Source organism: Labrus bergylta, chromosome 15 (genome assembly GCF_963930695.1).
Source record: "Labrus bergylta chromosome 15, fLabBer1.1, whole genome shotgun sequence".
Taxonomy (NCBI): Eukaryota; Metazoa; Chordata; class Actinopteri; order Labriformes; family Labridae; genus Labrus; species Labrus bergylta.
In genome coordinates this window covers 9850722-9863918 of record NC_089209.1, presented here as the reverse complement: position 1 = coordinate 9863918, position 13197 = coordinate 9850722, and the positions used below count along the sequence as shown (strand labels likewise).

Below are 13197 nucleotides of genomic sequence, written 5' to 3'. Positions count from 1 at the left end.
ACATTTTAAAATGTTCTATTAGTAGCTGCTGAAAATGTGTAGCCTGTACCACACTATAAAACCCGTAAAATGAGAAGGTAGGCCTAATTACAACGAAATGTGTTTGTTATATCTCATATGGTCTTTGGTGATTTAAAAGAAGAAGAAAAAAATATATAAAATATATTATTTTTTTTATGTGTTAGGCCTAATTTGAAAATGTTATTTGTATTTTATTTTTATTAACCTTTAAATTAAAAATGACCGGGAAAAGGCTGTGAAAAAAAGAGTGACGTAATGACTAGGCTATATTTCACTTCCTGGAGACGGTTGCTACAACAACTCTTTTCCTCCGTTCGTTTTTGTCATTAGCCTTGCCATCACCAAAAAAAAACAAAAAACGTAACTTTCTGTAACTATTAGGATTACGATAGTCTGGTAGCGTCTTTAATATGGCTTTTGTTTCACACAGCCAGAGAGATACAAACGGGAGCTACACCTTCTCAAGTCGTCCCAGGCCTGTGGAGACCCGCTCCAAGTACAGAGAGGCTCCGTCTGAACAGTACGTGTGTTGTTAAATGTTTATGCTTCCCTGTGACTCACTGGAGGCAGACAGACCGAGTTACATCACCTACAATACAATGTTTACTCTGCATCTGAACTGTTGCTATGTAAGCTGCTCTACGTAGTTTAAATGAAAAGGGCAGCTAGATGTTTGCATTAGAGAGGATATCAAAAAATCTCAAATTATCCAGATGATGAAATTGTAGTTTTTGGACAGAGGTAAACAGTGACTACTCTTTTTTAAGCACTGTATATTACTATAAGTTTAAAATGTGTACTTCCATTTTACAGTTACATATAGGCCTACTGTACTGTAGCCTGCACATTATAGACTTCACTACCATAATGTTTACTCAACTGCTTTTCATGATGGTTTCGATATCATTGATGATGGTTGTGACGATTGTTTTTGTTTGATGACGATGACTTATGAGATGGTTTCTTTTCTGATTAGAGCTCTCAAGAACAGCCGTCAATGTTGTGCTTTGCCTCTGGTCACTTCCTGTCAGCACCTGTGTGTCCAATCAGACTCAAAGCTGATCGTTTGCTCTTACTGACATTGTTCCCTTTGTTTTCTAGATCTTTGCTTGTGTTGTTCTTACTCTCTGATGTACGTCGCTTTGGATAAAAGCGTCTGCTAAGTGAATTGTAGAATTGTAGAATTTCTTTGACAGTTACTGTATACTAGAAAACTAATAGATGAAGACTTTTGTGATGAGAGTATTATTAGTTTAGAGAACATGAAACGTATGTTACAATTGCTGCTTGAAGCTTGATAAGTTCAAATGGGCTTGACCTTAAAATGCTTGATTGCTGCACTTTTACTTGTGAATTAGTCGTTTACACTTTTTTTTTTACCCAATTAAACACATCCTTAGTTCTTCTTCCATCCCCTCGTTACTAGACAGACCGAAAATGCCTTGAAAAAATATTTTTACAATTTCAAAGAGGCCAATATTAGTCAACATATCGCTCTTTGAGGCGAACAAGTTTGTCAAGTCAGGCTGACTTCATGACGACACTGTGTTTTTGTTTGACTGTATAGGACCCAGATTAATTATGGAAACATAATGTATGACCGCCGCGTAGTGAGAGGAAACACTTACGCCCAACACATCATACCAACTGTAAGTACTGTATGTATGCTTGATTCCAGATGGCTACGCCTTCATTAGGCCAAGTAATTTAGAAAATGTTATTATGAATCACTTCTGACAGACAGCTCAACCAGACCTTGCCGAACTACAAAGACAACAAGAGATCAGGAGGAGAGCCATTGCTCGAAAAAGAGCGCAAGAGCAGTTCAAGCCGCAGACTCCAGAGGCCCTGCAGGGCAGAAAACATATTGATGTGCAAACAGGTTTGATGTTTATCTGGATAATCTTTAGAACCTCTACATCCGTAGTGTGATGAATTCTCTTCTACTTAATGAAAAACCTACAGGCTGTTCTGTAATACAGACCTTTCATTTCAGATCTGTACCTGGAAGAATTGAGCGAGGTCATAGTGGCTCCAGATATTGAGTGTCAGACTGACGATTTCCTGGACAGACCTGCAACTCCACTCTTCATACCAGCCAAATCTGGCAAAGATGTTGAAACACAGATTGAGGAGGGAGAGGTATGTTATCTAATCTGGGACAACTGGCAACATTTACACTAACTCACCTTTGAATTGTCCCTATAGAAGTTATTAAAGAAAATAAACTCCACTTGTCTTGTTAAGGCAAGTTTATAGTTTTATAATATCAATGTATTATCATATTCATATGTTTATCTTGTGCAAGTCCCTACAGACTGTACAACATTGCTGCATAACCCTTTAAAATGATTATTGCCATATGACAAAGAAGAACGGAAATGACAAATACATTATACAATATTTAGACATTTGATCAAAAATAAACCCAATGTATTAACATGCACAAACCCAACACACCTAACTGCTATCGTGTTATCTGTTATCCTCTGCAGCTGTTTGATTTTGACCGGGAGGTGCAGCCGCTGCTGGAGGTCCTGGTGGGGAAAACAATTGAACAGTCTCTGGAGGAAGTGATGGAGGAGGAGGAGCTGGCCTCTCTAAAGGCTCAGCAGAGGGCTTTCCAAGAGCTCAGGAATAACGAGCTGGCAGAGGTGCAGCGGCTTCGGGAGCAGGAGAGGCGCCGCGGTGAGGAGAAGGTACGTGCGAGAGAAAATGAATCATCTCCACCCGAGGCTTAACCCAAGCATAAGACACTCGTTACCATGGTAACATAAATGAAATCTGACCACAATATATGCCTTCCCATCTTTGATGTACCCTACATATCAATGGTGACTGCCATGGCTGATGTGTGTAGTGTCTCTCGGGATCTCGTCTCCTCCCTTTATACTTCTGTAAATTGTTGTTTTAACATTTCCTTTTTTGCACCCAGTTTCATGTTTTTATATCTTTTTTTGAAGGTCTTCAGATTAGCTCTTTTTACTGACGTTATTTTTATCTATGTATTTTTTTCCCGTTACACTCTTTGATAAATTCTTTCATGGCAAATAATGAATCTTTGACAAATCAAGGTGAATGGTTTGATCATTCAAAGAAAAAAACGTTCACAGGTGCTGGATACAAAATCAAACTGAACCAAAAAAGGATCTGCACGCTGTACTAGAAGGTCCCAGCTATCATACTTTAATAATGAATCTTTCCAATGAACTAAAGTTTTTTCCCCTGTGAAACATAGATGAACAGTTGTTTTTTGTTTTAAAGTCATCCTTGAATAAGATAAGATAATCCTTTACTGATCCACAGAGGGCAGATTCAATAGCTAGCGTCCTGTTCAGGGTTGTCAAAATCACAATTATTTAAGCAGTGGATGAACCTAGAAATCGATATGATTACGAAAGAAAAATTATAGATTATCTTTATAAAATATGCAGCTGAGTTTGAATTATCATTATTTATTCTGCATGTCTTGAAAATCTAGACTCATCTTATTGCTTATTGATTTTGAATTCTAAAAAGAATCTTTTCCAACATGACCCTGCACGACATCACCGTTATCAGCCAATGTCAGGCCTGTAATAGAAATGATCTAATTATCATCACAATCCAATAGCAGCTGTTTGCATGTAGTGCCACGGAGACACCCTTGCCAATCAAATATGATCATTCAATAAACCTCTCAGACCCGATGAACTGTGTCCTTGGACAGTTAAACTTGATCAATTTATGACTAAAAAGTATTCTTTTCAACTTAAAAACACATCTTGCATACAAAGTCAGAGAAATTTCATTAAGCCACCAAATGAAATATTTGAAACCAAGATCTCTTCTTCTTATCCCCTCAAGCAAACCAGAGATTTGTTTCTTCTGACCTTTTAGGAGCGCAGAATGTCCCAGCAGAAGGAAGTGCTGAAAAGAGAAAGAGAGACTGCAGAGAAGATCGCTGCCCGTGCATACACCCAGCAGTACTTGGCTGACCTGTTTCCAGCAGTCTTCACCTCACTGAGGAGCCATGGCTACTTTTACGACCCTGTGGAGAACGGTCAGCCTTCCTTTGCTGAACTCATTCAATGCTTTCTCCTTTATGTCCACAAGGGGGCATCACTGCACTTTGCTGCACATTGCACAACATCTGTAATAAAAGATCTGTGATTAAATGAGCTCCATCACACACTGTGCACAATGGAATCTGATCTGAATGATCACTGTTTCATCACATTTGTGATTCTGATTTGCAGATATTAAGACAAATTTCTTCCCGTGGCTGATGGATGAGATTAACAACAGATTGGACGAGAGATACACGGCGAGAGAGCTGCTGGACAGTAAGATAATACAGTACAGAAGTCATCTGTTACATAATAGTGCAATTTACTCTGTTAAAGAGGAGCAGACAAAGAAAAATGATACATTACTGGACATTAGAAAGTTTAAAATGAAGCAGAAAATTGGTGTAAATCATGCTTATACATTTAAGTACAAATCCCTCTCATCTAATTCATGGGTAGGATTGACTACTACTTACTTCCTCCTACCTCTCCTGCTGAATGACAAACATTACAGGTATAAACAGAACCCTTCTCTAGGTTATTTAATTGGATCAACATGATCCAGACACTGATTATGTCATCAGGTATTTCACAAGCCCTCCTTTAGGGATCATCAGGTCATCTATTGTGAGAGTGACATCTTGTGGTTCTCTTAAGACATTACAGAGGTCTTCTGACACATGCTCGCAGACTTAAAAGTCTTCACGCTGTCTCTCTCTCTCTCTCTCTCTCTCTCTCTCTCTCTCTCTCTCTCTCTCTCTCTCTCTCTCTCTCTTTCAGCTATCATCCATGATGTCGTCCAGAAGAGACAGGAGGAGTGCGTTCAAGGAGACACAGCCAGCAAAATCAGACATGTAGAGACTTGAGTCATTTATTCTCAAAAATAAAACATGTTGCCAGGGCAGGGTTGCCAAGTAAATCACAACACCTACATAAACCGGTTGTTTAAAAATGTTTAAGAAGAAAAAAAAAAAGAAGGAAAACTGCGATTACAAGTCTTTATTTTTCAAATTTAAATTAGTTTTTTTATTCTAATATGTATATTTGAATTTGTAAAATCAATGAAATTCAAACGCAGTTTTGTAGCAGTCATTTTTCAGCACTTTGCACTTGTCCTAATATGTAACACATCAAGGATTTCTGTTTGTACAGAATGAGAAAATGATGTAACTTTTCAATGAAAGGTGACCTCCAGTGTGTGACGCAGTTGTTGTTTTTTTTTTTTAAGTCCATATTGAGCTTGAGGCCATGAACCCTGGCATTTTATGAATGCAACACAATTTATTTTTCTAAGCTTGGTCTATCAGACGTTTCCTTGAAGGTAGCCTATTGTATGAGGAAAGATGAGATATTTAATGACAGGTTTTTTTTTTTTTTTTTACCTCAGAAAGCAGTTCACAAAAACCTTAACCAGTAGGTGCAGATTTTTGTCTTCTATAGTGGGTGGAGATTTTTTTTTGGCCAGTTAAGCATAACCCACAACAATCAGTCATTATATCAGAAGTGGCCATGTTGAGCAAAGCTTACAAAATGAAAGATTTAACTGCATGAAGCAATTCAAGTTCCTATATTATCCTGATTATCTTTTTCTGATGCAGCTTTGTGAAATAAGTTTTATCATTTCCCTCATTTTTGTTATTTTAATGTCACAACAACCTTTTTTTTTGGTCTGGTACACAGTGATTTTTTTCAACTACACCTAGCAGAAGAAAGTTCCTACCTGTTCTGCAGTTTTACAACAACCCATCAGATTTTTTTTATTTTTTTTTTACTGTGAAATAATAATCCTATAGTTCTTTTTATAACACTGTACATGGACATCAGGGCTAAATGAAGGAGTATGACTGACTTGTATCCATTTTCATTAGGTAACACTATTCAAACAGTTCACTCAGTTGGCTGACAGGCAAATTAAGGGTGTTTTGCATGACTTGGATGGACTCCCTGTTTGGCTAAATTTAGCTCACTACACAAACGAGACTTCGTGTCTGTTTGGTAACAACGCCTCATGTAATAGATTTGAGAAATGATTATAAATAGGCTCATAAAGAAGTGAATAATGCTGATGTTGGGGTTAGGTAGTACAAAGTGGAGGGCAGGACGGTAACATCACTCTTTGGTTTCGTACAATGGCGAGAAGTAAGCCTAACCTCCGATATATACGGCTCTATTTTAATCCTTTCATCTGATTGGCTGGCTCTCCTATGACGAGGCCTTTCAGCGTTTCCGGGTCTGTGGTTCCTGCGCAGGGAGGATGAGGATGACGCGCACTTGAACGACGAGTCGCACTGTGAACGAAACGTTTCTGCCGTGAGACATCAGCACAGGTGACACACCAGTCTTCACCCGGCCCAAACATCAGTTCAGGTGTAGTTCCACAGAGTCATACATTGTTACACATTAAAGCTGGGTGTTATCTCACACAACAAAAGAGCACAAAGGGTTTGAACAAATGCATTGCAGGATATAGGATTCATATTCATTCAGCAGGATATTGGAAATCATAACCCCCCCCTCTATAGTAGATACATAGAGCAGTATTAAAAGTGTTAATGTGTCGTCTATCACTTATTGTCAGAGAAAAATATAGCCTATATTTTTTATTTTATATGACATGATACAATTTCACACCATCATAAGCAATAGAAAAGTAATCTGTCCATTCAGTTTCCTGTAGATTTTATAGTTATGCTGTAGATAATTTGAGCTCTAGGATATATATACATTTTTTTAGCCTAAATGTAAATTAAAGAATGAAACAGCCAAAGTTTAAGTTTAGGCCTGTAGGTCGATTTATGTTTGGGTAGAATGTTGTTTGTTTTGATAAATGATAAAATAGTCCCACTAAAAACAAAAACAACACCACCATTCATGTAGGCCAACACAACTGCAGGCTACAATAATGTATGTTTTTAATCACAGCAAAGATCCTTTGTTTGGAATTTAAGAACATATTTGAGTTTAATACTGATGCATAATTTAACAACACTTCCAGTTTCCATGCTGACGACCCCCAGACAACTGTTGCGGTTAAGGTTATGATTACAAAACTGCCCCCCTGTAGGTGGGGAAAGACCCCCCCTGCATGCAGAGAAAACTTCCCTTTACTAATAACGAAACTGTCATAAAGGTCCCCGGAGACTGGCTTGTTAACTTGTGCTCATCCAGCCTACCAGGGACAGGACAGGACAGGGCGGACAGTCTCAGGTAAATAGTGGGATGGATGAGCGCCATATTGCGCCGAGGTGAACAGAGGGAGGGGAAACCTTCAGCTTTCAGACCGCCGAATAAATCATCTCGTCTCCCCAATATTTACCCTCCCCGGTAAGAGTTTGAAAAAGTGTAAATCTTGTCTGATGCACTGACTTGAGATCTGCAATACAAGAAGCCAAAGCTGGTGCAAGAAAACATGACTTTTCGCACTTCTCCCCCTCCCCCGCGTACTTTCCGCTTCTCGCACAAATGGGGCAAATCTCACAACAGGTGTCAGTCAGAGGGATTACAGAGGATGTGGCTGCAGCTCGGAGACGCTCCTGCAGAGAAACAAAAAAAACACAATAACATGCCGTGTTTAAAGTGGTTAAATCATGGAACAAGTTATGCGATTTGTTGAAATGTGAATATTTCTTTTCTCTGTCTGTCTGTCTGTCTGTCTGTGCGGATCAAAGAGGTGGAAATTCTCGTTTGTTTGGCTTAAATGTCGTGTCGATGTGGGTGTGTACCCATTTCACACAGAACACAGTCTACACGTAACCCTGCCATGAAAAAAAAATACATATAAATCTACTGCAACTGTCTATTATGTCACATTGTCCTCCAAAGGGTTATACAGGGGACGTAAAAGGTTATCTGCTGTCACATAAGAAGTTCTTTTCGCTTCTTGAAGTGGCTTTTTTTAAAGCGACACAGAGCAGAAGTGGTATAGCCTGGATAGGTCCATTTATTTTAAATGTATTGTGGGTTTGTTAGCAACTGATGGCGTCAAAATAAAAGCCTAAAACAGAGCAGGGTGGGGACTATAACTTTATCGTAGCTGGTGGGTGAGGCACGTTGAGTACCATATTTAACCTGCCTGGTGCCTGGAGCGTTCAAAGGTGTCAAGGTAGAAGAGAAAGGCAGGAATTCCGATGTTGAATTTCAGAATAAAAGTATTTAAGAGTTAATTAATAAAGGGTAGACTCAGAATCTGAAATACTTTGTGAATCCCAGAGGGAAATTCAGTCAGTAGAAACAGTAGAAACATAGTTATGTACAATCAAAACATTAATATAATAGGAATTAGATATTGAGCAATAGTCAGGGATGGGGCAACTTTGGTCACAGCAAGGGGCCACATTCATTTAATTCTCACTGCCAGGGGGCCAAATTGTAGTTTGCAAAAACAATTACAGTCAATTATGTCTCAAATGTATCTCAACATACACCAGTGATCAAATATTAGTATGGGAATATTTCTGCTTTTCATGATTTCATGGCAGATTTTGTCATGTTTTTCTTCATGTTTCCAATTAATTGATATGTAAAAAATTGACCCGAGGGCCACGTCGAGGGTTGATGGGGGCCGCAATTTGTTTGTGCCGTACAAAAGCGCAGAGAGTGAGGACAACATGGAATAGACCTTTATAAAAATGTTCAAAATGATTGCACAGTTTGGGTTAGGGTGAAAGACATTCATTGTTGATGATTTGTTTACAGTCAGAAATGTTTAACTGGAAAGACGCAAGAGAATTAGTGCAGAACTTAATTGCAATATAAGTGTCAACCTTACATTGATTTAGTCCAAAGGGTAATAAACATGTCAAGATGTAGGCCTTCTCTCCAAAAGTAAAAAAAGAAAGTGACTTTACTGGTGCTCTTATTGTGAAGTGTGGACCGCCTCACTTCCTGTCTGGTGCAGGTTAGCTGGTGTTAGCTTGTAGCATCTGGCGGTGATTCATACTGATGACTGTCGCCTGCAGGAGTGCCGCTCTCTCTCTCTCCGCCGGGTTTAAGTAACACCGAAGTGGCTGAAACTCGTTTCTCCTCTTTCTCCCTTTTCCAGGAAGGCACAGCGAAGAGCTACAGACACACGGAGCACAGGTTCTCTTCATTTGACAGACTTTTTTTTTTTTTTAAACTTTATCTGCTCCTCGCTCACAGCAAGGAAAAGGACAGAAAAATGCCCAAAGCGGTGAGTACCTGTTTGTTTTTTTTTATTGATATTTTCATTCACAGCTGGTTGTTATCACTGTGGTCAGGCTTAAACTGAACCATGACAGGTAAACGCTAAAGGGGGAGAGGAAACATTTCGGCATCCTACATACGTTTAGCATTTTCAAATTAATTAATTAACGCCACTTACACTTTGGTCCTTAAAATTACAATTAAGTATGTGGTACAGTGAATGCAGCATGATGTTACTGGCGCCTCATAGAAAGTAGACCATTGAATGTAGGGGGAGAAATTCATGACTGCTGCTTTGACAGATTCACCTGATTTGTTGCATCTCACAGGTGTTCATTTGTGTTTGGCAGTGCATGGTGTGTTTGTGTTGTTTGTTTGGAGACATTTAATCAGAAAAATTGCATGACTGGTGGCAAGTGATGCTATCAGAGTTGTTGGTTTCCTCAAACTGACAGATGACAGTGATATTTGACATTTCCATTTAATCATATCTGTTCATCACGTCCCTTCTTTTAAAAAAATGTTAGAAAGTTAGTCTTAAACCGAACATATGTCTAGAAACTAATGAAGGATTTTGACTGAATCACATCCAGGACAGGACAATTTGACGCTGAAGTGAAGGTGTATCCACAGACACTGGCAGTATGAGTAGGGTCTGTGTTAAAGGGGAACACCAATCACATGCTTGTATCCTGGGGGTGTCCTATATGTTTCACTTAACATCATTTTCATGTGCTCGCCGTGAGGCTGGGCATAGTCAGTCACAGGAGGTGTATACACATTTTAAAATAATTCTTTGTCATTTTTTTTTTCTATCTCATGGGGTGGAAAATGTTTTGTTTATATCTTCTGTAGTCTGTGACGAGTACCGGTTTATCTCTTGGCCTTTTTTGAAGTTATTTACTGGGCGGAAATTTCGGGTTGCCTCCCACTTGATATTTGGTTCTCGTAGCCAGGAGTACATTTATAAAACAGTAGGAGTACAGGAAGAAGAAATGACTGTATCAAAGACATTAAACAAAAGGCAAAAACCAATACAATTTCATGGAGCTGTCTCATATATATTTGAAAAGGTTTTAGACCTCAATTACTCTTGCCTCCCCATTGCCACACCCCAACTATTACATTCTGTACATTCGCACATGGCACATGTCCCTCCCTTTCCACCCTGTTTGGTCATTTTTAGCATTTCAATCTATGTATGTTTGAACCTGAGAAGGAAAATATAATGACATGTGTTCGTCATGGAAATAAGTGATAAATGATTCCCTTTTTTTTAAATCAGCTTTTCTCTATCTTCTGTTTTTTTTTTTTTTAATTAAATGAGCAGAAGGAGAGTCCTTGGGTGCTTAAAACATTCAGATGCTTAAGTTTTACAAGTAAAATGTGTAAAAATAAAAAGGCAAAACGGACATCAGAGTTGCCTCTTCAGATGGTGATGGACAGTTTGCGTTTGAACAGAGCCGCTGTGTGTAGTGATGACGGTGAAGGAAGCACCGGTCAGTGTCATAAAATGTGTTGTCGGTTTGTTTAGAGTGGCCTCGTGGTTGTCATGAGCGTCGCTGTGGAAATGACATCATTACTGTCTGATAGCAGGAACTCACTGAGTCATGTCAGAGGTCTAGTTGCCACAAAACAGCCCGTATGTACGATAAAGTCAGCCTGGTTACTGTTGAGACTGTTTGCATTTTAGCAAGAAAAGTAGAACTTGTGGTCAATCGGACTCTAAGTCTGTTTCAGTTATGTTTTTTTCCCTCCTTTGAGGCCGTCTCAACTACAGCATGTCACATTCTGAAATGAATCCTTGAAATGCTGAGTCTCACTTTCAGTGCTGGTGTGATATACAAATAAGGGATTATATTTTGAGTTCTGAAAAGTGTGTAATTAGATTAGTTTGAAGATTGTCTGTACACTGAATTTAAGGAGGTGGTGGGCCCATAACCTCTAAAGAAAAACTTAATCTGCAAGAAATTGTTAAAGGTTATTCTATTTGTACAGGTACAACACAAAAGAGATAATTGGTAAATGGATAAATATAATGTCTAGGACAATTCTTTCAATAGATCTAACTGCCATATGCTGTGCATGTTTTATTTTTTTGTCCTGTATTTGAATCTAGTATTCTCACCCCATGTTTAACCAGTCTTTCTGTACTGCTGTATGTGAGCTGAAATAGTTCAACTAAAGAACTTGTAAATGGCCAACTTCAGCAGTAGCCCCGAAAAGCAAAGATCAAATGGGATTAAAGTTCCATGAATTATTTCAACTCATGAAGAAGGCATAATAACAGCCATTACAATGTGGTATGTTTGAAAAAAGGGAACTCACATTTGTATTGCTGAGAAATGTTAAGACGCCCAGTGGCAGACAGTTGGATCAGATTTGAGGTGCAGGGACGCTCCTGTGTTGGCACTTCAGTGACTCATGTTTCACGATCTGAATGACACATTGTCAGAAGTAAACGATAGTCCTCCTTGGCTCTCCCAGAATCCTGTTTTCTTGCGGTCACAGCCCAGTGACACAAACCATATGAGGAGTGGCCACAATCAACATTGATGGGCGTTTCCTCTTAATGTCCAGTCCTATTGTTACTGTTTGTTCCGTTAAATAATTGAATACTCTATCATGAAACGCCCTCAAACACTGATTCACTAATCTAAAAATGGTTACAAGTTTTCATTCATTAGTGTTGACAGAGACACCTACTGTACATGATGTGATCTTTCCTAAAACCTTCTCTCCATTGTCTTGCTGCTACCGCCTCACATTCAGACAGAAGCAGCGGTTTATGGTTATTTTACTCTCAAACCATTTCAGTGGAATCCCCATGGTAACATCTATCACTAAAAGGCTCTTGTAAAACCAATGCAAACTATGCAGAGGTTAGATATTCAAAGGTCCTAACTGAAGAATGTAGTTCAACCTATTTACTTTTTAACTACAGAGGTGATGGCGACCTTATTTCTTTAACTTGACCCCGGGCAGCTCCTTAACCACGCCATTCAAACGACTGAATGAAGTTTATGATTATAGGCGACAGGGAAGGGCAGTGTGTCGCTACACTTAAAGAGTTTGGAAATACTTGGCATTCCTGTGGAATGGCTTGATTGATTAATTGACATAATAGTAAGTCTCAGCTCTAGCTGTAAATCTCTTTCATGTTCTGAAGGTTGTGTAAGGGCAGGTGTCTCGTATATATAAGTGCAATTATGAAAGGCCACCATTCTTTTCTTTTTCTTTTTTTTACATCTTTCTATTTGGGATCTTGATGTTTAAAGTTTATACAATGATCTAGCTTTTTTGGATAGTATATTTGATACCTCCTTTAAGTATGAACTTTGATGCTGCCAGAACAATGGCACTGTTAGCTTTAGTTTTGCATTAAGACTGGACAGAGGGGAAACAAACTAGCTCCATAAAAAGGTGACATAAGGGCCCAACTGTTAGATCAGTAAGAGGCTGTAATTTGGCCAATATGGATCTATTACATGCGTTGGTATTGGAATATATATTTTCAAATATGAGATAAGAAGTGTTCAATTTTCTAAATATGATACAGAAAGAATTGTTTGCATGACTTAGAAATGGTTTCATCATGTGACATTCCAGAGTGACTCCTATAGATGACTTCTCTCAGCACTGTCTGCAGGCCATGAAGCAGAGAGAGCCGCCGGGTAGACTGAGCTCTGCACTGGATTTGGTTGCTGTTTCAAAAGATGTGTTATTCTTAATCATATCATCATACCTTTTCATAGTCATATTGATGCTAAATGGTTGTACAATCTGTGCAGAAATGACACTACATTTGACCTGTAATCTCTTAAATTCCCTTTCGAGAATGAGTTTCATTGTCATCCTTTAAAAAAAGCATATTCTCCTTCTCGTATAGCATGAGTTAATTGTTGTTTCAAAGCTTTCCCAGAAACGGTGTGTGTAACTTCAGTAAGAAAAGCAACATTGTGGA

At 38.7% G+C, this 13197-nt stretch overlaps 2 protein-coding genes across 2 annotated transcripts in view; both read left to right on the top strand.

Annotated features, from left to right (window-relative positions):
* The first annotated feature begins 313 nt into the window (after positions 1-313).
* Positions 314-5266, top strand: rsph3 (radial spoke head 3). Its single transcript, XM_020628544.3, has 8 exons — positions 314-541; positions 1589-1670; positions 1762-1903; positions 2018-2163; positions 2517-2720; positions 3901-4063; positions 4260-4346; positions 4851-5266. The coding sequence occupies exons 1-8, from the start codon at positions 432-434 to the stop codon at positions 4934-4936; spliced, it is 1020 nt and encodes a 339-aa protein (XP_020484200.1). The 5' UTR covers positions 314-431; the 3' UTR covers positions 4937-5266.
* Positions 5267-9077: 3811 nt separating this feature from the next.
* The window catches only part of ezrb (ezrin b), a 30106-nt gene continuing 25986 nt past the window's right edge, over positions 9078-13197 (top strand). Inside the window, exon 1 of the mRNA XM_020628504.3 lies at positions 9078-9240. Coding sequence (XP_020484160.2) covers positions 9229-9240 — 12 coding nt within the window. The 5' untranslated portion in view covers positions 9078-9228. The remainder of the gene's footprint in view (positions 9241-13197) is intronic.